We start from the raw sequence: 23,369 nt of genomic DNA on the forward strand, positions 1-23,369 counted from the left end.
CCATTTGAAACTGATCAGTTCAGCCACCGCGCCAAAGCTTATAAGCCGCTCCATGTCTCCTTTACTAGCCAATATGGTACTAAGGTTTTGCAAGACAATACAACAATACACCAGTGCAGGCGTTTTGGGCTGCTTTTTTGGTGCGGCCCATACTCCAATTAGGTTTGGGCGGCCCATGGTCGCGCGCACAGCAGCCGTTTCTTCCTCCGTCCGCACGATGGAGCGCCCAACCGTCCGTTCCGGCCGCCCCTCGGTCAGCTCCACGACGGCACGACCTCAGCTCTCCAACCTGGGCCTCGGCTACTCCATCGCCATCGCGCTCGGCTTCCTCATCCTGTTCGCCTCCTTCCTGCTGGCTTTCTACTTCTGCTTCGGCCGCGGCGGGGACTACTGGGCCGGGGAAGCAGTCACCACGGCGTCCAGCTCCGGCCACCTCTCCATCACCGTCCCGCGCGTGCTCTTCGTCGCGGAGGGGTCCGAGTCCCCCGAAGACGACGCTTACCCCTCCTCCTCCGCCGCCGCGGCCTGCTCCCCCGTCGGGCTCGACGCGGCCGCCATCGCTTCCTACCCCAAGGTCGCCTTCTCCAGCAGGGCCGCCGAGGCCAACGCCATGTGCTCCATCTGCCTCAGCGAGTACAGGGACGGCGAGACGCTGCGCGTGATGCCCGAGTGCAGGCACGGCTTCCACGTCGCGTGCCTCGACGCCTGGCTGAGCCGGAGCGCGTCCTGCCCCGTCTGCAGGTCCTCTCCCGTCCCGACGCCCAATGCCACGCCGCTCTCCGAGCTCGTCCCGCTCTCGCAGTACGCCGCCGACCGGAGGCGCCGCAGGTGATGGGCATGGACACATGACACTGGTGCAACGCATTGCTCTTCCTCCGACGGCACGATGGAGCACTGTAATCTGTCACCACTGCCAGCATAGTTAAATATGTGGATTTTATGATAGTTGCAACTGAGTTCATGGACATGGAAAAAGCACACCACAAAGTGGAACACTCAGGTCCTTCCCCGTTTTCTCTCCTTTGCAGTTTTTGGTTCCTGAATTCTGCACTGTCAAACCCAAGCTATACATAAACAACTGATGGCTCAATATGCTAAGCAATTCTTTACATTGGGTATAATCAATATAGGGGCATTATGGGATATTAATTATTTTGGTTATATTTGATTGTTTGGAAATATTGTTGTTCTTTACATTCAGGGCTTGGTTGAGCGTATGTTTAGTGACAAAAAAGCATTGATCAGAGAAGCTTCAAATGTCCAAGTCATCCTCTTTCAGGGGAACATTTGCAGGTAGAGGATGGACTGCTTAATGGTTCTATTTACCAGTGCATTTGGCAGTTCTATTTGTCAGAGGCAAATGTGGGTGATTTCTCATATCTACTTGCTATACATCTTGTCAAAGCACTGCTAATAGAAGAAGGGGACCATCTTATGTCAAAAAAAGAAGGGGGCTATCTAAGAATTATATGGTCAATTACACCTAGCATCCAGTTTTACACAATTGGTCCTTGACATTATCTAAGTCACCTAATTGGACATGAAGGCGAGGGGTCCATCTTCCATATTATAAAGGAACTAGGTAAGTTTACTTCCACAAATGGTTGTTGTACTTATGATTTTGCTAACCTTATCTACTCGAGTATAGTCATGTCATCCTTTACTCGTCAACCTGTAACATATCTAATCTAACTACTATAGGATGGGTCGTTAACTTAATGCTAGAGAGAGCAATGGCAATAATGAGTATTTTTTTTCTCAGCAAGCATGAGGCTCACAGATGCTGGTGATGGTCAGGTTTGATCCATATTATTTTAGTTGAGCTAGCATAACCATTTTCATTGGAGACACTTTGATATTACTTACGCCTTTTATGCTACAATTATTTTAGTATAATGTAGCACACATGGAGGATATTGTTCGGTTGATCTCCAAATATCTTCATCTGTTAAAGGAAGTCCGTTAGTGGATATTTAATGAGGTAATGGAAAGGGCCATGGTTTACATATCACGAGAAGCAAATGGTAAGTCAGAAGACCTGAAATATGTAACTAACTTGGACAAATTGCAAGAGGAGACTGGTGGTAGGAGCTTACAAAAGCAATCAAAGCCTTAGAGGGCTTGATGGAAGCAAATAGGGACTTTGAAGAACTAAAAGTATGTGTTCCAGTCTATATAATGTTTATTTTTCTTAGATTTTCATGTACGTACTTCTTTTGGGCACAAATCAAACCAGCTCCTGAACTGCTAGATGAGCTGTGCATTGTGGTTCGTTATAGCTGAAGCACATTTCATGAATATAAGGTATAAAATTGATCATTCTATTTCATTCTATTTCCAGTCTGTAAGATATTGAGTTTTCAGGATGGTTATGCCTTGCTTTCTAGGTTGAAGCCTTATCGAGTGTAAACCATAAAAATCTTATGAACCTTGTGGGTTATTGTGAAGATGAAAACCCTTCATCTGGATGATGGTCTTCGAGTATGTTTCAAATGGATCACTATTCGAGCGATTGCATGGTAAGTTTAATTGTGGGGTTACCTTTATCTATTTTGATGTGTACATCACATGGTACTGCGAATCCGAAACACCCTGGTTAACCGCTATTAACAATTTTCAATTAATTGGTATTTTCAATTTATATCTTGAAATAGCATATATCTAAACCTATGGCATGCACATTTTTTAGCTTGGCTTCCTGTTTGCTATCACGTGGCATCCAAACAAGTGTGGCACGCATACCAAAACACAAAAAATAATTTATAAGCAGATAAAACTAAAAAAAAGAGAGAAGCAAAAAAATTACATTAGGTAGAACAACATTTGGAATTTTCATTCAAATGATCATATTTATTATATATTGTAGTTGTACATATGAACATGTGATCAATCACACTGGCTGCAGCAGATTAATATTACTAATATGTGCAAGTGATCAATCAATCATTCACTGCTGCAGATTACTATTACTACAATGCATTGTAGCATGGCCACAGGTTCACGTACGTGGACAGGTTTGAGAAGAAAATCTACTGCATTTCCAGATCTGAAGCTGACATAGGTGTTAAGAGAAAAAAAATTAATTAAAAAGAAAGAGTCTGAGATCTTTCGTTTGGCTAGAGCTCCAACCCATTCTTTCAAGAAGACGATCGATGCTAAAAAGCCTAGAAATGAGACTGGTGGACTTGGTGCACGAAAGCTTACATCAAAGCTATGTTTTACATATTGACTTGAGAACACACAACCATTTTGTCCTGTTTCTCTACATATAGTTGTCATTTGTCAAGTAACGACCTCTATTTTTCTATTTTGTAATGTGACAAAAGGGAGTTTGCTTTATAACCCTGTAATTTATTTTTTTTTCCTGCTAATCTAAAAAACTTTATGAACATGTTTTATTTTTTGTATAAGTAAAGTGTAATTTCATATCCAATTTCTGCATTGTAGCCAAATGAAAGCCTCTATGAGAAGAAGCCTGAAGAGCCAACTCTCGTCCTGACATCATTGGTGATTGAGATACTACAACCAGGAGCAAACCCCATACTTACCAATTTGAATATGTCGAAAATGCACCTTCTCCTAAGACTGGGAACAGCTCAGAAGGAAAACAGATGAGTGGGCATGTTGCACCCCCAATGTCGTTGAACTTCTTTGCTAATTTTGGGATGGACAGTGAATATTACAAAAAATCTATGTCCAATTGATACAAAGAGCATATAACTGTTTCATTCAAACATATATGATAACTCATTACAATGTTGTTATTATGCAGTTCTACACAATTAGAAGAGAAACATAAAAGCTTTATAAACAGAGAAGGATGAGTCTGAGACAAGGAAAAAGGTAATAACTTACTTCTGAATTATGATCTCTCTTGGAAGTAACCAATTGCAAGTCGGGTCACCGTAGAGGGAGGAGCAGACATTGCGGCCGCCACTGGTGAGCACGGCGCCAGAGGCCGTGGAGGGCGTGTGGGAGGCGAACGCCGCACTACGCTGCACGAGTGCACATAGGCCCGTGCTGCTTCCTACTCCGGTTCGACGGTTCCCGCATGCAGTGCACGCCCAACAGCGAGGAGGATCACCGTTCGTAAGATGGGCGAGGTGGCACCGGTGATTCCAGTCACCCGGAGGAGGACGATGTCTCGCAAGGCAGCGGGGGCAGTGGAGGCGGACCGACCCGCCGAAGATGTATCTGAGGAGAAGACATCAAAGATTACAATAGCTTTGAATCAGGAAGCTGAGGCAGTGGCGGTCGCATCAAAGGAGGAAAAAGGGTAGCAAGACGAGGACCACAAGGTGAGAGAATTTCATTTCCTAGATCGACTTGCTTCTACCACAAGGTGAGATAATGATCTCCTAATCAATGCGTCACTCGGACACCATAAATTTAAAGTTTCTCTGATTTTGTTCTTCACCTACAGTTCTATGATTTTGTGAAATTGAAGTTAAAGGATCGATATTTTGGTGGTGTTTAACAATGGAATGTATTACTTGTCATATGATGAAATTGTTGTCAAAATATCTGACCAATGGGACTTGATTTGGTTGATTTGTTGGTAAAGCTTGTGGAGTTTACAACTGTTTTATGCTGCTGCTATTTTTCAATTCAGAGTAGTTATTTTTGACAAAAGCATTGTGACATGTATTTCAGTTTAGAGAAAATAAAAAACAACAATGTAGATGTATATGGACTTGGGGGTTTGATTATTCATGGTGCAGCTGCAACTTTAGGTCGACAGTAGCAGCAACATTGTATATTAAGAAATTTGATAGAGTACAACAGTTTTTTGAGAGTATATTAAAAAATGAACATAGCTATGTGTACATAAACACTAGCCCTCACATAACACAGGTATGTGCTTTCCCGCTGACCGTGAATGTGTGTATTTTGTACTACAATCAGTTAACACCATATAGGTTGGCTGTTTGATCTTCAAGTAGATCCTATATCACAGTAGTTACTGGCACTTTCTACTTGATGAGTGTGACTTCTGGTTTGAATCCACAGACAACTCCTTCAGATTTGACAAAAAATGTGAACATCTTGAACCTTGATTTGGGGTATACCTTTATTGAGAGGAGTTCATATTTGAAGGTTGCACATATCCCTGTTTGCCAATGAATCTATCATGAATTATTTTTGACTAACAATCACCTTTTCATTTTTTTCTCGAATACGCAGGAAGGGTGTGTATCATTATATTAAAGGATAGGGGAAAAGGCCTAAGGCCTGGAACAAACAGGACACAACACACACCAGACTCATACAACAAAAACACACCAAACACACACACACATACACATACCAGCCACACACAACACACCACCACCACAACATACAAAGAGGCTAAAAAACCTTCCTTCCTCTAACCAGGATAAAAAAGAGAGCTCATGTTCTTGGATCCTACAAAAAACCACATCCGCATCTCATCTTTGAAACCATCCTCTAAGGTAGAAAGGCAAGGCTGAGCTCCATAAAAAATTACACCTATTTATCTGCTTCCAAAGGCACTAAGCCCCAAGGATGACCACACTATTAAAGCCCTTTCTTTTGCTTTTAGGAATCCTAGCTAAAGCCTTCCTCCACCATTCAACAAAATAGGAATATCTTCTCTAAGGAGCCACAGTAGAGAGACCGGTTGGAGTTAATATATTATACCAAAACTGACTTGTGAAAATGCAATTTGATAGAATATGTTGCGCAGTTTCATCTTCTTGATCGCATAGAACACAATTTTTAGGATAATCAAGACCCCGTTTTTTGAGTCTGTCAGCTGTCCAACACAATTTCCAGCGGACTGCACAGATTCCATTTAGTCTACATTCAGTTACCAATAGTTCATGCTAACACCTAGACACTGCATACAGTTGATGGACATTATACTAACACCCTGACACTGCATATAGTTTACAACACCTAAACATGACATTTTCTTTATTGTTTTGGAGTCATTTTCCTTGCACATGGCTTCTCCACGACTGGTGGTGAATATAGATGGCTTCTCCATGACTGGTGGTGAAGTAGTGGCATCTTCAACATTTGTAGTCTTGGGCTATTATCAAAACCAAAGCTTGCTGACATTGGTTGGCCTAGGAGGAGGTGCCGACAATGTGGTGCTAGACGGCTATTGGTCGCCACCGACGCTGCATTCTGGAGGATGGTCGTCCATGGCGATGGGAGATTGAATGGCATCAGCATCGGAACGAGGCTGACACGAGTGAACAGAAGGAGAGGTATGGAGATGGGAGGTCACGGAGAGATCTATGGAGAGGGGAGCAAGGTCACGAAGGTACATACGAAGGGAGGACTCATGACATTCACGGTGATTTGGCGTTGTTGTCCTTGTGGAGCTCAGGTAGTAATCACAGGACTTAGGGGACAGAGCGGACACAATTTCCATTCTACATGTTCTTTCATCTATCTTGTTCTCATTTTAGCAGATGCCGTAGCTAGGCTTCTATTTTGCTGTGAGGCTTGTTCTACAAATGTTTATTATACTATACTCTATTGGTTCGGATCTGAACATTTTGTAGTTGTGAACCATCTTGAAGTATGCCTCGTCAAATGTGCACTCTTCATTAAAATCGTCTTCAGGTATGTAGATTTCAGTGTCACTTGATATTTCAATAAAATCATAAGGAATTTAACAAGTTCTTTATTAAATCAGAAAAGTGATAGAAACAAATGACTTATAACTATTGTTTCATAACTTGCACAAATTAATTGTTCTATCTGGGGTTGCTGACCGCCTGACCATCGCACCTTGTTACTAGGATGCCATTCGTAAATGGTAACGACTGCTACCTTGTTTATGACAAAAATATGAATATCTTTATAACGGTGTACTTTAAAGAATGTGCCCCTGTTATCCCGGATTTTCTCTTGTTTAACATAGATTTGATTCTAAGTTGTAGAAAGTATGTATCACATCTAGATAGTGTTTCCTATAGAAAATTTCTCCTGCACTGATTTTACTTTTCACTTTTTAGTCTTCTGGTTTATAACATACACCTTTCAGTAACTATCTCTTCTTGCAGAACTGGTTGCACTGTACCTTTACGACTTTACCATTTCTTGAACATTGTCTACAAAACAAGAGAGTATGAGTTCTTGAGGCTTACCAGCCTGGGTGTGATCGGTGCTCTTGTCAAGCTATTTCAGTTACCAGAACTGTTTGATGATCAAGTGGTGAGCTATTAACTTACTCTAATGTCATGAATGGAGTTAGTTATTCTCCTATGATTCCTAAGTTTTAAGCCTCTGATGATCCCATCTTTATCCTTGTGCATCATATTCTGAGCAGCAGTATACTAAACAATGAGTGCCACTGTTTCTCTTTGAAAATCTGGACTTTAGTTTGCTATGTTTCTTACTGAGATACTTAGCTAGGTTTTTTTGCATGTTTCCATGGTCAGATGAAGAATATAAAACTACAACAATATGATGGGATTATTCTCCTATGATTCCCTCGTTCGAAGTCTCTGATGACCATTCTAAATTTTTCCTTGGTTTTGTTTGCATCATCCATTTCTCTCGTGAGCTTGCCTTCGCAGTGAGCAATTGTTGTCTTGCAGTCTTACATGGTTGTTCCCCAGGGCATGAGAATATTGAATCATCAGGTGGATGATGATCGCATAGTGTGCCTAAGCCACCACCTCAAGAAAGTAGTGTTGAAAGGTTACAGGGGGCAAAACATCATACACAACTTGCCATTTTTCTTGTTCGTCATGTAGGGTTCTACATGTCTTCAAATTCTTCCAGAGTGAAAATGACTGCAACAGGAAATGGTTGACAAACCAGAAAAGACAATTACAGGTGGACAACCGAGCATTTTTGCGGGTTCAATTTGTTTTTGAGAAATCCAGCAAGAGTTACATCAGGTTTTTGAAGCCAGCCAGTAATGTATCTCTCAGATAAATGTTTCTCCATTTTCATATTATTAATTTAAGGATTAATTGTATAAGAATCACTAAAGGTTGGTCAATCAATTATACAGAAATTCTGGACAAGAATTCTAGGTGTGGGCCCTGCTCTTCGTGCTATTGCTTCGATGAGAAGGTTTGTGTTCTTTTTCTTTCCTACCTATATAAGTTGAATGATTGGTCTGTTTTCTCAAACTTACAAATAAAATTTTATTTGTTTATTAAGGGTTGATTGGACAACAAAGCTTAAGAATTGGAAGGATGAATTCATTTGTATACTATGACATTACTGGTTAGGGATAAAATTACTCTAGACAGATGTTAGGATCTCATCAAGATTCTTGGTGAAACTTACTGGGATGAGGACATGGCCTTTCAAGAAGAGAGAGACAACAGCTGACGTTGTACTATATAGTGGTGAAATAGTTAGATTAAGATAACAAAATTTATGTATGGCTAGGATTTTATAAATGAATTATGAAATATTTTCTCATAACAATATAACACACATTTATACATAAGTCATCATAATATACTAGGTGAGTGCCCGTGCGTTGCAACAAGAACATATATATTGTTATCTTAAATTTTGTTATCCTAATCTACCTATATATGTTCCTGTTGCAACGCACAGGCAGTCACCTATAAATAAATAAATAAGAAGCTACTACTTAAGAAGAGAAGTCTGAGGCTGTCGAGTACCAAAAGCTACTACTAGGCCAGTTATTTTAGTTGGAGTATTTGTTTTCATCCTTGCAATATGCAACAGTAATTAAGCCACATCATTATTCTTACAAAGCAAGATCCTGCCAATCCTTTTTTAAGTCATGCTTAATCTTAACACCTTAAGCTGGCATGAATATAATGCCTGCAGATGCACCGGTGTTGTCAGTTTCTTTGGGCGGATCTCATTCCTTGTCGAACACAACAATCAAGCATCATATTTCTTCATGATAGCAAAATGTCGCAGGTAGTTTTTTTTTTATTTTTGCTTACATGTCTTCTCTGCTGCCAGTATCCCTATCAAATAGGGCACCCATATCCGTACTGAAATGGTTGCCATCGTGGTGCTCTTCTTCGGCAGGTTGCAGCAGCCACACCACAGACAACAGCTATCAGAGCCGATCAGGTTTGCGACGTATTTGCCATTCTGCCTGCCTCTGCCCAATCATTTTGACCCAAAGGTGACATGCTGTGCTGCCACGCAGGGATACCAACCGGCGGGCGTGAAAACGTTCTGAAAAAGAGAGATAAATCCTGAAAACCGGGGAGCATTCTGGGTGTCAAGGCAAAGAGACAAACCTATACTGATAAATACGAATTTCCTGGGGACGGGGACGTGGACGTGGACGTGGACGTGGACGGGGTGCAGAAGCGGATGAGGAAGCAGTGTAGGAGAGCCACCCTCGCTTCCCACCTCCAGTGTCTCATCCGTTCCGACGACAAACACCTCCCTTTCCCTGCGCTCTCGTCTTCCTTCGAGAGCTGCCTTGTCTGCACATGCAGAAGCGCCAAGAGCGAGCGCCTCATGTCTTTATATTGCTCTCACACCCTCCGTTTCTCGCTCCCACCCACTGCCACTGTACTTGTGTTGTGTTGTGTTGTGTGCTGCAAGAAGAAGAGGAGGAGGAAGAGCATGTGCTGAGAAGCCTGCCAGCGCGCTTTACGACAAGCATATATGGGGGAGATCACCAAGCCTTTGCGAAGCAGAAGCTTCCGAAGATGGCCTACGACTACTACGCGTCCGGCGCCGAGGATGAGTGGACGCTGCAGGAGAACATGGAGGCCTTCTCCAGGATCTTGTGAGCTCTCTCTCTCTCTCCACATCTCCTCCTTCATTCGCTTTGCTATACTGGCTTCTTATTCTTCACCTGGTGTAGGAGCAGCGGTTGATGAGATAAGATTGCCAAGAAACGAAGTCTGAGGCTGGCTTCTTATTCTTCACCTGGCTTCTTAAGTAGTAGCTTCTTATTCTTAAGCACTTGCAATAAGAAGCTACTACTTTAGAAGATTGCCAAGAAGAGAAGTCTGAGGCTGTCGAGTACCAAAAGCTTCTTCCCATAGGCTGAAGGAATAGAGACCGCCACAATGAGAGCTTGGCCAAGAGAAGATCCAACCGCCAAGGCTTCCTCTGGCACCTCCGCTTAAGAATGTTCAGTGCTTTTGAGATGTTTTCAAGACCTATCTTGTTACTGCTTAGGTACCTTATGCTGCTATAGCAGTGTTGCAATTGCCCCTGTACTTGACAGATTTGCATTAGATGCTCAAGCTATAGAGGGTAGGTTCCTAATTGTGACCATGTACTAAATTATATATCTGTTGCTAAGTTATAGTACAGACAAAATAAATTTAGCCTGGCCAACTTGTATAAAAATGTGTTATTGTAACTAAGAATATCTGAATTGCTCCTATGTTACTTTCTATATTCATTCTTGTAACTCCATTTACTTCCATGTGAATATTGTGTATAGTAGCCATGATATCATGATATGATAATGAATTGTTAAGGTTATTCATCAAATATGATTATGCACCGTGGCAACGCACGGGCACTCTACTAGTAATTATATAATTACCTATTTATGATTTAGATTTATATTCAAGTATTTCATATTCAAATATGTGTATACCAGATATGAATTTTTAATAATATTAGTATAGCTTAATTAAATGTACACATAACTAAAATGATATAGTTTTCTTTTTAATAAATTAGATCATTTGTTTCTAATTTAGGACTAAAGAGAATTAATAAATTAATTATCCTTTCTCATAATTTATTAATCAAATCTATAGTCAATTTTTTCATAACTAGATATATGGCATGATTAATCATTTCATGGAATTTAGTCCATGTTATATATGAATCACTTTCCTAAAGGATATAAAGTTCTTTTCATAACTAAAATGTTACTCATATATTGACTTAGAATATAGCTTTCTTAATAATAATATAGGCCATCTGTTTTTTTAATAAAAATAAATATAGTTATTTGTTTCATTATCTTTCCACATAAAACATGTTTAGGCCTATATAATAGCTTTTCATCAATAATGTTTAATAATGTGTTTCATAATACTTCATAAATTAATAATGTGTTTCATAACTCATTAACCGTAGATATATAACACATATCTTTTCTAAAAGGTTAAAAAGGTTTACTAATGTTATAATATGTTTATTCATCTTATGAACTCTTAATCTTAGACATATCACATATGAATTTTATAAAATACTAAATTGGTAAACCTAATATTTGTATATTTACAATTAATATAGTTTTAATATTATGTCTTATTTTATAGTATAGATCAGACCTTTTAAAAAATACATTTTCGTTATAACCCTCATTTGTGATGTTTTTGAAAAGCAAATGATCTTTTGTTATGTTTTCCTTTTAGCTTGATTTATGCTGATTGTTATATGTTATTGAGTGATGTTTATTTCTTGTTGTTTGCTATGTAATGTTTAGAGATTGACCCACTGTTTGAGAATCAAGATTCAATTTTGAAGAAGAATCTCAAGTTTTTTTATCAGTAAGGCAAGTGGACTTCTCCCCTGCATATTATGTTTGAACCTAATCAACACATGATAACTAAATTTACATTCATGATATGCATAATTTGATGGGTTACCTATTCAAATACACCTAACCTTTCCAACCTTAATCAAACCTTGGTATTGTACTCTACATTATTAGTTATGCTATTGCTACAACTTTAACTTTATGCAGTCACTCTTGTTTATGATATTATTGTTCCAAAGATTATGTTACTGTTATCATTGTTATTGTGAATGCTTCGTTAATTAATCAAGATCATATGACTTAATTGGAGCATGGAGTGACCACCCAGGAAAATAGTGCTACCATGAGGGTGGTATGGGACGCCCTTGGCTAAATAACTAGGTAAGTCTTATGTTGGGTGCTGGTCTTGGTCGACCGGAACGGGGCATCTGTCATGCTCTTATATTCCATCTTAGGTAGATTGGATACGGGCATAATTCTCAAGCTTTACCCTGTAGACTGGACTATAAGTTTGGGTTACGTCAGATGACTCTATGCAGTGACCATTTTCAACATCTACATAGTGAGGACTCTAGGGAAAAGCCTCGTAGAGAGACCCTAGCCACTCACCTCAGAAGTGAATACGGGACTTGCGAACCCGGGCTAGAAGGGAATCGCGACTCATGGGTGAAGTTGTGCCACCTCTACAGAGTGTAAAACTAATATATCAGCTGTGCTCACGGTTACGAGCGGCCTTGACCCTCACACGATAATTGAACTTGAAGATGAAAATAAATCGTGTTCAATTGCACTCAAGTGGTTGAGATTCATGTTGATGATATTTTGGTTCAAGTGGTTCTAAGCTTTATGCTGATGAATATTGCTTATGCTTAATATGGGTTTGGTATATACTTATACATAGAAATCAGGTGTTGATAATAAAATGTTGACCAACTAAAATGCTCAATGCATTAAACTTTAGCCTTACCTTGTTAACCTTAATTTTGATCAGAAGTTTGCAGATGAAGATTATGATGGTGAACTTGATGGATGCTAGTCTAGTGATACCCCGGTCATTTTTCTGTGGAAGGATGTCCATGTTTCACTGTACTTTGATGAATAAAGGTTAAGACATTATGTCTGTTCGAAGTGTAATATGTTAATATAAAGTGCAATATGTTAATATAATCTTCATTTACGCTTTCATGCATTGTTCCTTTGATATATTACATTTGTGACATCAACATATGTTTGGAAATAGATCCTGGCACACATATGCTATCCAATCGGTTGTCCTTAAAACTGGGTGTGACATTGCCTCTCCCATTTCAAATCTTTTGAGAGAAATCTTTGAGTGAGATTGAGAGCTGCGGTTTTGCCTCTAAACCTTCTTGCTCTTCTTGATTCGAGCTTTGGTACTACATCGAGATCTTTGTGAATTCATTACTCTTGGAGCTTCTAGCTCCTAGATGACTAGGTGTCTCTTGTGAGTCTCAAATCTTGTGGAAGACCACAAGAAAGTTTGTATTACTCGCTCGTGTGAGCAAAGATTAGTGTGTGGGCTTGACCTTTGTGGTTGGAAAAGGGAGGATTAGGATTGAAAGAGCCCCGGCTCTTTGTGGGTGCCTCAACAAGGAAATAGGGCACCTTGGTGGTGTGATCGAACCTCGAGATAAATCTTGTGTCTCTTGTGTTCTTACTCATTGTGTTTGTTCGTGTTCTTCGTTCTCTCACCATTCTATAGAAGAATTGTTCATATCTTTTTGGTGTGTGGATTTTGAGAAGTGCCCTTCTTAGATCTACTACTTTGAACCCTGTGGATCATCTAGGACATCCGATCTACAAAGTTAACTGGGTGAATTTCGAGATCAATTCAGTTTTATATCTCATTCTTTAGTTGAGCTCGTGCAAACCGGTTGAATCGGTTTTGATACCAGTTGAATCGGTTTTACCTAGTTCGTTTCTAGTTTTTGTTGGAAAATTTTTCGTTTGCCTAATCACCCCCCTCTAGGAAACTTTCAATTGGTATCAAAACCTAATCCTCATTCTAATGCTTAACTGCGAGAGGAAAAGATCATGTCGGGGGGACTAAGAAACAAAAGTGCTTCTTATCTTGAAAAAGTTGAGGTTGCCTCGACTTCATCTTTTGGTGCAGATGTTGATCCTAGGGCAATAGACCTTGCCATGAGAATCGCCGAAAGGATGTTCCTCAAAATGAAGAAAGATGAGGTGAAGATCAAGATTGAAGAAGAAGACAATGATCGATGGAGACCATACGACGAATCCACCTCTTCACAAGGTGCATCTTTCAAATCTACTTCTCATATGTGCTTTGTCTCTAATGAGAGTGACAATGAAAGTGAGGATGAGGAGGAGCATGAAAGTGATAGTAAAGATGAGGATGATCTTCAACAATTCTTCGCTCAGTTAAGCAAGAAAAATCGGACGAGCTTGCTCAAACTCATGAAAAGAGCAGAATAACAAAAAGAAATGCTTCATAAGCAAGAAGACTTCCTCATCAGAAAAATCGAAGACTTAGAGAAGTTGACCAAAGAGCATGAGAAGCTAAAGTGCTCTCACGATGATTTGGTCCAAAGGTATGAATACATTTCAATTGAGCAAGTTAGAGATGTTAATCATTCATCATATATTGCTCAATTATAAAATAAAAATGTTATACTCAAGAACATGATAGAAAAGCTAAATATTGAAAATCTAGCTTTGCAGGAAAAACATGATATGCTTGTGTGCTCTCATAATAAATTTATGGATTCATATATCATGTTAGAAATGACTCATAAGGTTGTGTTAACTAATTTGAAATCATACCAACCTCACATATGCACATGTACTCAAATAGAAACTATATTATCATGGGCTAACAAATGTTGCTCTCAAGAAAGTCAATCTTCCATTGAGCTAGAATTTTCAGGAACAAGTAATGTTTCCTATGCAAAAGAAAACAATGAACTCAAGGAAGAAAATGAGAGGCTAATAAGGAGCTTGACTCAATTGAAGGAAAGTGTCATGCTTAACCTTATCAAGATAACCATGATAACATGGTGAAAAACTTGAGAAGGGGACAACTGTAGTATGCAAAAACCTCTTCAAAAGAATACCAAGTTTTCTAAGAAGGACATGAGCAAGACTCAAGGTGAGAAAATTAATGCTCATACTATTTGCTCGGACAATGTACCTATGTGCTTCAACAAATAAAGATCAAAGAGAAGCGATAGGAGGTGATATGGATGCAAGGAGAAGGGTCATGAAATTGGTTCATGCCCCCACATGAAGAATCGAGACCTTGTACCATCGAAAGAAGTGCTCATAAACAAAGAAGTAATAAGCAAAAGACAAATACCTTGCAAGATCAAGCAACATATTTGCTACAATTGTCATAAAAAGGACATATGTGGAAGGATTGTCCCATGGGTAACTTTCCTAATCCTAACTTGTCAATACATTCAAATATGCTTAGGAGACCCAAATTTGACTCTTGTGCTAGAAAGGCGATGAGCTCACCACATTCTAGGACCAAGGCTATTTGGGTGCCTAAGTCCTTATTGGCTAACCTTGATGGACCCATCATGACATGGGTACCAAAATATATTTGAAAGAATTTGTAGGTACCCAAAGATGATATGAAGCTTTGGGGTGCTTGAACAGTTTAACTCAATTCTTATCTCAAGCTATCAATCTTATATTGACTATTATTTTAAGATTGACCCAAAGATGAATTGAGTTGTTATATCACTAACTTCATATTCATCTCTAGCAAGAACTTGTGTTGTAGGGAATAAGGATTAACCTTTGTGGGAATCAAGCAAAAGGCCTACAACTAAGGGATATACAAAGGATGGTAACAATTAAATCTTAAGTGCACATTGTTTTTAATTAGTATATTCCTTTGTGTATTTTGTAGCCACATAGGAAAAAATGAAGCACTTGAGAATGAACTGAAAATATTTTACCTTGTCTTGGAAAAGTTCCAATCAATGGTAGATTGCATATTTGTTATTCTTATATGTGGTAATCCACATGCTTTAATTGGTGATAATAAATTTGTGGCATATTTCAAATGAATTATCGTATTATTGCCAAGACCTAGACATAAAGAGGATTATCCCGAATTCTTAAATGGATAGAGTGCTATGTAAGAAATTCAAATTCTTAAAGCACTTATCAAAAGGGGAATTCTCTATATGACTAGAGTTGTGAGACTAATGTCTCTATCTAAGTGTTTATGTAGTCTCACAACATGAGAATGTGTTTCTCAAATGGAACATGCCATTCAACATTCAAAGAAGATCAATCCAATACAATGTGATGTATTCCTTCTTATTTAAATTGGTTTTGAGTCTTCTACATTAATCACTCGCCATGCTATGAATTAAACTTTCCCTATAAACTTAATTAAATAATCATGCTAATTTCAATTGATGTTATGCATGATGCTTGTCAGGGTAATTTAGTTCATATCATGAGGTTTCCTTATTTTAGTAACCTTCTTGTCATTCATATACTAGAGGTTGCTAAATATGAAACTATTGCTTGTGTTTCTAATGCAATCTCTTTTAAGCTATTTCAGGGAAATTCATAAGTAGAGATTGTGCTCTTTCAATTGGTAAAATCACAAGTATTAAAGGTTAATCTTCACCTAAAAGAAAGATTAGGAATGCTCAAGGCAAAGGTATGGAACTAATTGCTTCAATTGGTAGTTAATCAATAGTAGTTCCTTTCAAGTGGCATTCTTTCAATTGGTAATAATCTATTATGTGGAAAGAAACATCAATATGAAGGTTAAATTCCTTTTGGCTTAAATTTGTAAATTGGTGCATATTGTTAATTCACCCCCACATATGCATTAACTTTAAAAGAATTTATTTTATGCCTCATAATTGATGATTTGTTTGCAATTCATATCTAAATATCACAATTCATTAAATACTTCCTTGTACTACTAATATCTCTTTTCAAAGTTATTTTTCAACTAGTATTAAAAGGAAAAGAGATAACAATCTAAAGAAGGAAGTCTCCACAAATAAAGAAAACATGAATACTTAGATGACACCATCTCATATAGTAAGATCTTTCAATTAATATAACAAATGTTCTATATGGTGGTAAGTATTTTTAGGCATAAGTTAATTCATTGCAAATTTGTCATGCCTTGACCAATATATGTAATGTACTCCTCATGAGACTCTTAACTGAATTGAAAGTGCATTTGGCAAGTCATTCAAATACTTGATGCACATATCTAGTGGGAGCACATTATATATCTTGTGTCGTAGAGAATAAGTTTCCCTTGAGTAAGTTATACTAAGACAATCCATAATGGTAAATTTGTTTCTCATTTATATGCTCTAAAAATTTGGAGGCACTATATGATTGAAAATAAGTGCAACCTCTTCATGGATCATAAGAGTCTGAAGTATATATTCACACAAAAGGATCTCAACTTGAGGCAACAAAGATGTCTTGAGTTAATTAAGGATTATGATTTAGATCTTTAGTACCATCCTGTTAAAGCAAATGTTGTGGTTGATGCGTTAAGCTGTAAAGGTTAGGCCAACATGGTTATTGCTCACTTGATGCCTCAAGAGTTATGCTGGGATATGGAACGACTTAACCTTGGTGTGGTCGCCCACACAGAAGAAAACAATTATGCAGATAGATTCAACCTTGGAGCAAGATATCCGCAAAGGTCAGGAGTCAGACGAAAGGATTAAAGAAATCAAAACCTTGATTAGTTTGGGAAAGCCCCAAAGTTTATAGAGGATGATCAAGGTACTGTTTAGTTTAGAATTAGAATCTGTGTGCCAGAAAATGATCACCTTTGGTAGATAATCTTGAAGGAAGCACATGACTCTGCTTATTCAATACATCCCGAAAGTACCAAAATGTACCAGGATTTAAAGGAAAAGTACTAGTGGTTTGGTTTAAAAAGAGACATAGCCACCACATAAATCATCCCGGAGCTCGAGCCTCGCCGCGCCAGTCCCCGGCCACCCCGACACCGAGTCCCTTCCCTGCTCCCTGCCCGATCGATTCCCCCTCCCCGTCGAGCTCCTCCCTGCTCACAAGCACTAGCCCAAGGTAGAAGATGATAGTTTTGCGTTTTGGCCCTCCAGTTTTCTAGAAATTAGTCCCGTATTTTCTGCAGTACAAATGTATCAAAAAGAAGTCCTAAAATCTTATGTGCTACTCCCCGAGGTATACATGTAATTCAGAATCAACCCCCGCAATAGTATTTTGAATATGGACATTATTTTTATAATTTAAAAATACATAGATTGTCATTTTGTGATTAGGTACTAGAATCCTTTTTTATTAACTGCTCATTTTAGCATATAAAATAATATTATTTAAGTGATTGTTTAAGTACAATTTTTAATGATGTAAGGAATTAAAATAAGTACTAGGTCCCATTTTCTTGGTCATGTTAAAATTTAGATTATTACTAGTCATGATAAATATGTTCATACGTATAGCACTTAATTACTTAGAATTAGTAAAATATTTATTTATGTCAAAATCACCAGGATTATGCTACTGAAGTCCAGAATTAGTAAGCTACATTAATTCTTAGAATATTAATGTTAGGTGATTTATAAATAAACATTTTTAGCCGTACATATAATTTCTATTTAGAAAGGAAAGGATAAAACCCAAAGGACTATTATTAGTAATAAAGAAAATAATTAATAATTATTTTCTGTAAAATTTGATAAGTCATTTTATCTATATTATACTAGATAAACTAGCGTCGTAGGCACCTACTCATATTTTCACCAATGATAACTCAAAGTGGAAGATATAGTGGATTAATAAATATTTATGTTGTAGACATATTTATGAGTACAGTTGTGTGATATGTGAATATTTATGTAATGGTGAATTGATACCCATGTAATTGTGTATGTTTATTTATTTGGCGTACGTATTCTTTTGTATGTACGATACACAAATCGATGCTAGAAGTTGACTGTGAGGTAAACGAACCAAACACGTTCGAGTACGACCCACATGACACGTTCGAGCAAGGCAAGTGGATTCTCCCTCTGCATTTCTATTTGTACCCAAATAATGTATATAATAATGTTTACTTTATGGATATATTGCATAATTTGGTGGGATTTGCCTAAATAAGGATTTGCTAGAATTACCAACCCTATTCCTTGATTTACCCTGGGATAAATACTATGCCTAGCAATTTTTGCTATTGCTCAACTTGATAAATATGATGTCACTCTTTTAATGATACTATGTTCCGGAAAATAAGTTTATATAATGTTAACCCGATGGTTAAACAAGAACATTTTGTATTAAATGGAACATGGAGTGACCACCCAGGATAACAGTGCAACCACGAGTGCTATAATGGCTCTAGCTTTGGTAATTAACTCTATAGACTTAGTGCTTAGCAACCCTACCTAAAAGATGGGCAAGAGGGGGCGACAGTGGTTTGGTGGCAACTCATGTTAACATGGGGTGGTAGTCTTGGCTAAGTTACCTCACCTAGAGGGCCATCAATACTGACTGTAAACCTTAGCGGGTGGCTTTGTACTAAGGATATTTTGTGAAAGCCTCATAGTGGATCCCTAGCCATTCACCTAGGCAGTGTTTATGGGTCCGATCAACCCAGGCTAGATGGGATACACGGCTTGTGGGTAAAGTTGTACCACCTCTACAGAGTGTAAAACTGATATGTCAGCCGTGCTCACGGTTAAGAGCAACCTGGACCCTCACATGATAATTGAACTTAAAGATGGAAAATAAATCGTGATCCGATGATCTACCAGTGGTTTGCTTAATTGATTTCACTTAAGTGTTTTTGATATAATCTTATGCCTTTGATTAATGGGGATATTTGGGACACACTTACAAGTAGTAAGACAAGTGTTGCTAATAAAATATTGACCAACTAAAATGCTTACCGCTTATCCATAGCCTACCTTGTTAACTTTGCATTATTTCCCCCACTTGCTGAGCCCCGACCATAAGTGAGCTCAGCCTTGTTAATATTTTGATCAGAGGGTGATGATAAAGACTTCGCAGATGACGTTGATGAGTTTTGAGTCTAACGATGCGCCAGTCACCTTCCTGTGGAAAAGTGTCTATGTTTAACTCCGCCGTACTTTGATTGTGATACTCTTTTAAGATACTATGACCAAGATGATGTACTAAAGTTACTCTACTCTCTTTACACCTTTATTGCATTATCTTTTGATATATTACACTTGTGACGTCAACATATGTGTGGAAAATGGATCCTGGCCCACATATGCTATGCATTCGGTTTTGCCCCCAGAACCGGATGTGACTGTAGGGGTGGTAATGGATCACGATCTAAATGCTTCTTCACAAAATGGTAGGGCCCTAAATAAATTTAAGTTCAAAAATAAATAGAAATAGGGCCTGGTCTTAATCAGATTTGATCCTTAAATCTTATAGTGTAAATTTAGAGTTTATTGTCACCTATAGTTGTGTGTATGTGTTTAGGGGGTTGTTTGGTTCCACCATCTATACTCTTCTAAACTCTAATGACTAATGTTTAGTCATTTATAGTCCCTAAATTGGTAAATGGTATGACTAAATAAATCCTTCTAAATAGAAATTGAGAGACTAAAGGTTAGTCCTTAAAGTTTAGGAGGGTGACTAAGACTGTGTCCAACAATTCACCCATATGGTCACCCAAAACATTGTTTTGCACTGTAGACTGCACTGTTTGTATAATGGAGTTTAAATATGGATACAAGGATGATTAAGCTGCTGGAGATAGACTAAATGAACCAAACATTCCCTTAGATTGAAGCCCACCAATTATTGTCTAGCTAGACAAAAAATCTTGACTCGGACATTCAAAGCCCCTATTTGTTTTAGCTTTTTGGAGCTTCTGGCCACTAAAAGCTGCTGCGGACTGCTAAACGCTCAGCTTTTCTGTCAGCTTCTATAAAACTCGTTTGGGTAAAAACCATTCAAAATCAACATAAACACATAATCGGTTGAGTCGTTGCAATAGTAGGAATTCGTCACTTTCTAGATCTTGAGTCTTATTGACACCTTTATCTTCCTCCGCACGTAATCCTAATGATACACAGATTCTCTACACATGCAGATTCTCTCTATAGCCAGATTCTCAGAAAAGCTGGTTCGAAAAAAGCTGAACCAAACAGGCCCGTCAGACGCTTGGAAGCTAACCATACAATGTTTTCCTTTGGGATGGCAATGTGTCTGGTTTGGATTGGGTGGAGTAAAAATCCGCATGCGATCTACCAATCATGCTTGTGGGTGCAATTTTAAACCACACTTGAATCTGTTGGGTTTTGGATCACCCCCATGTTTTTATTCAACTTTTAAACATAATTAAGCTATAAACAATTAAGTACCAGTAATAATTGAATTATATCTACAACTTTTAAGCCTTCTCACGTTGAACATCAACAAAATATTTCATGAATCATTAGCCAAGTTACTTATTCAAAATAATTACTATCGTATCTTGATCATCTTTGCGCAAAATAAAGAAGAAACCAAATTTCGAGTCGGGTGTAGGTCATCCGCGGATTGAAACAGAAACACACACACATGAAACTTCGGGTCGGGTGCGGCTACACCGCGGATCAAAATCTTCACCTGTACCCGCACACGTCAGGCCGGGGTACCCGTCGGGTTTCGAGTTTGCATATCAAATTTGTCATCCCTAGCTTTCTTAACGAGCTCTTTGGATCCCAGTAAATAAAACTTTTTATATCAATTAAATTCCAAGAAATGAATTAATTAGAATCGAATCACCTATAAAGTGATTCAATTCCATAATTCATGTTTGGTTGTACATGGAATTTATTTTCTAGAATTGAAATATAATTGATGTTTGTATACTTTATGTATGGAATCAATCTATTAACTTGTTAACAACCTGAGAGCACTAACTTATTATCAACCCGTGAGAGCAGTACTCTGCATCACGTGCATCCTAGTAAATTGGACAATCAATTCTAAATCCAACAAGTTTAAACATTCTAGAATTAATCCACCATCCTTATCAAATCCACAAGTTTAACCAAATCTAGATTTAGTCCAACATTTTAGAATTAATCGAACAGACTAGTTCAACAAAGTCACACAATTAACAAAACCACTAGGAACTTGGGTAGTAGCATACACCAAGACAATTTCTATCAATACAAGAGTTTAACACGACTTGAGAAGAAAAAACTAACTAGGAGCAACATTATTGCTATCCTTTTTTTGACTAGTTCATAAGCCACCTCTTCCTTCTTTCCAAATAGAGGGTCATCATAACTCAAACTTACGTGCATAGGAGATGAGGATGTCATAGAGGTCAAGGGGTATATTCATCGAGTTCTTCAATCTCTTGTAGTATAACGAGAAATTTAGCTTAAGAGGGTCCATTTAGGCCATCATCTTTCAATACCATAGTATGTCTAGCTTCTCATGCTATAGTAGAATCTGATAAATCAATTATGCGTTGTTAGGAGAGAAGGGGACATGCACATAGGCATCGATGGTGGTGTCACCATAATCCTGCACGCCACCAGCGTACCAACCTAAGTACAAACACACACACACATGTCGCACTCGAACATGCACTCGACACAACACAACACAACACAACGTTGTCACTACAGGACAAATCCAGCACTCCCCGAAGCAGAAAGACCGCGACCCAAAGCAAGCTCAAGCTCCCCTCTTCGGTCTCCACCGCTCGCCAACCTAGAGATATACCTCCCTTCCTACCAAAGCTTTGTCTCTAGAAGACTTCGTTGGCTCTTCCCTCGACGCTAGTGGTTGTCAGTGGTGATGGCTGGCTAGCGGGGGTGGTGGTGTTGCTGGAATGTCCACCGCGATGGTGACTGCCGCCCGCCTTCGCATGCCACTGCCAAACGGAGCCCACTACTCGGCCTTCTCGAGCCGACACCTCTTTGATTGCCACCGCCACTAACAAGCGACCACACGTTTGGTGCCCCATGGATGCCTTGTCCCACCCTGTTGTCGTCATCGACAACGACACCACGGTTGCTCATGAGTTGGAAGTGAAAAGGATTCTACAACTTTTTTGGTGTTAGGGTAAGAATTAGTGGCATGCTAAAATAATGGAGAGTGAAAATAAGATCGAATCAAAGTTATTGATAAGTGTTTCGGTCCAAAAAAACAAATGGGCTGTAAATAGATTTGATTTTTTTTTGAAAAACATTGAAATTTTTAAATCCTTAAACCAAACACGCAAGTAGTTGGCCTGACCAATCTAACTGTGGAGAGATTCTGAATATCGTGAAAATTACGTTTGGAGGAAGATAAAAAAGTCTATAGAGTTTATGATTTTGAAAGTGACAGTTTACTACTATCGCAACAAGTCGGTCGATTATATATTCACATTGATTTTAGACAGTTTTGGCTAAAGTGATTCTTATAGAAGTTAGACTCTCTTTAGTTTGAGGTGATTAAAATTTAATGACTAGACTTTAGTCACTTTTAGTCTTAAAAAAATAAATAGTGACTAAAGTAAGGTGACTAAACTTGGGTTAGAGCATGTACAACCTAGACACTGCTGCACGGTACTCCAAGTATAAGGCACAAATAAAACACAACATAATACAGTGGTCATGTCTAAAACATGTGTCTTACCATATTCATTGTAACAATCAGAACATTCAATAAATTAAAGTGATCAATCAGCTAGTCTCCTGTCTCAAACATAGAGCTAAAACACTGTGTCTTCGTCAAGATACATGTCTTGAGTTTTTTACATTCATCCACTAGACACACTCTGAGACACAATTTAAGACACCCAACCTTACACAGCCAAATCGCACAAGCGAGCTGGTGGCACCAATGCAGCCGTTCCAACTTCCTTCCAAATTCCAACGAGAGTCCAGTCTACCAGCCTCCAACACTGAGGACAAAGCGAAAA

At 38.6% G+C, this 23,369-nt stretch overlaps 1 protein-coding gene, 1 long non-coding RNA gene and 1 other non-coding gene across 3 annotated transcripts; all 3 read left to right on the top strand.

Annotated features, from left to right (window-relative positions):
- The first annotated feature begins 217 nt into the window (after positions 1–217).
- LOC103642333 (RING-H2 finger protein ATL67) lies at positions 218–832 on the top strand. Its single transcript, XM_020545297.1, has one exon. It carries the CDS (start codon positions 218–220, stop codon positions 830–832), a length of 615 nt encoding a protein of 204 aa, XP_020400886.1.
- A 6,580-nt stretch (positions 833–7,412) lies between these two features.
- LOC111590353 (small nucleolar RNA Z199) lies at positions 7,413–7,493 on the top strand. The gene has a single exon (XR_004853485.1). It is a non-coding gene; the product is annotated as a small nucleolar RNA Z199 (small nucleolar RNA).
- Positions 7,494–9,390: 1,897 nt separating this feature from the next.
- On the top strand, positions 9,391–10,378 carry LOC103640915 (uncharacterized). The gene is made up of 2 exons (XR_559933.4): positions 9,391–9,727; positions 9,806–10,378. It is a non-coding gene; the product is annotated as an uncharacterized lncRNA (long non-coding RNA).
- The last annotated feature ends 12,991 nt before the right edge of the window (positions 10,379–23,369 follow it).

Source organism: Zea mays, chromosome 10 (assembly GCF_902167145.1).
Source record: "Zea mays cultivar B73 chromosome 10, Zm-B73-REFERENCE-NAM-5.0, whole genome shotgun sequence".
In the NCBI taxonomy this organism is placed as follows: Eukaryota; Viridiplantae; Streptophyta; class Magnoliopsida; order Poales; family Poaceae; genus Zea; species Zea mays.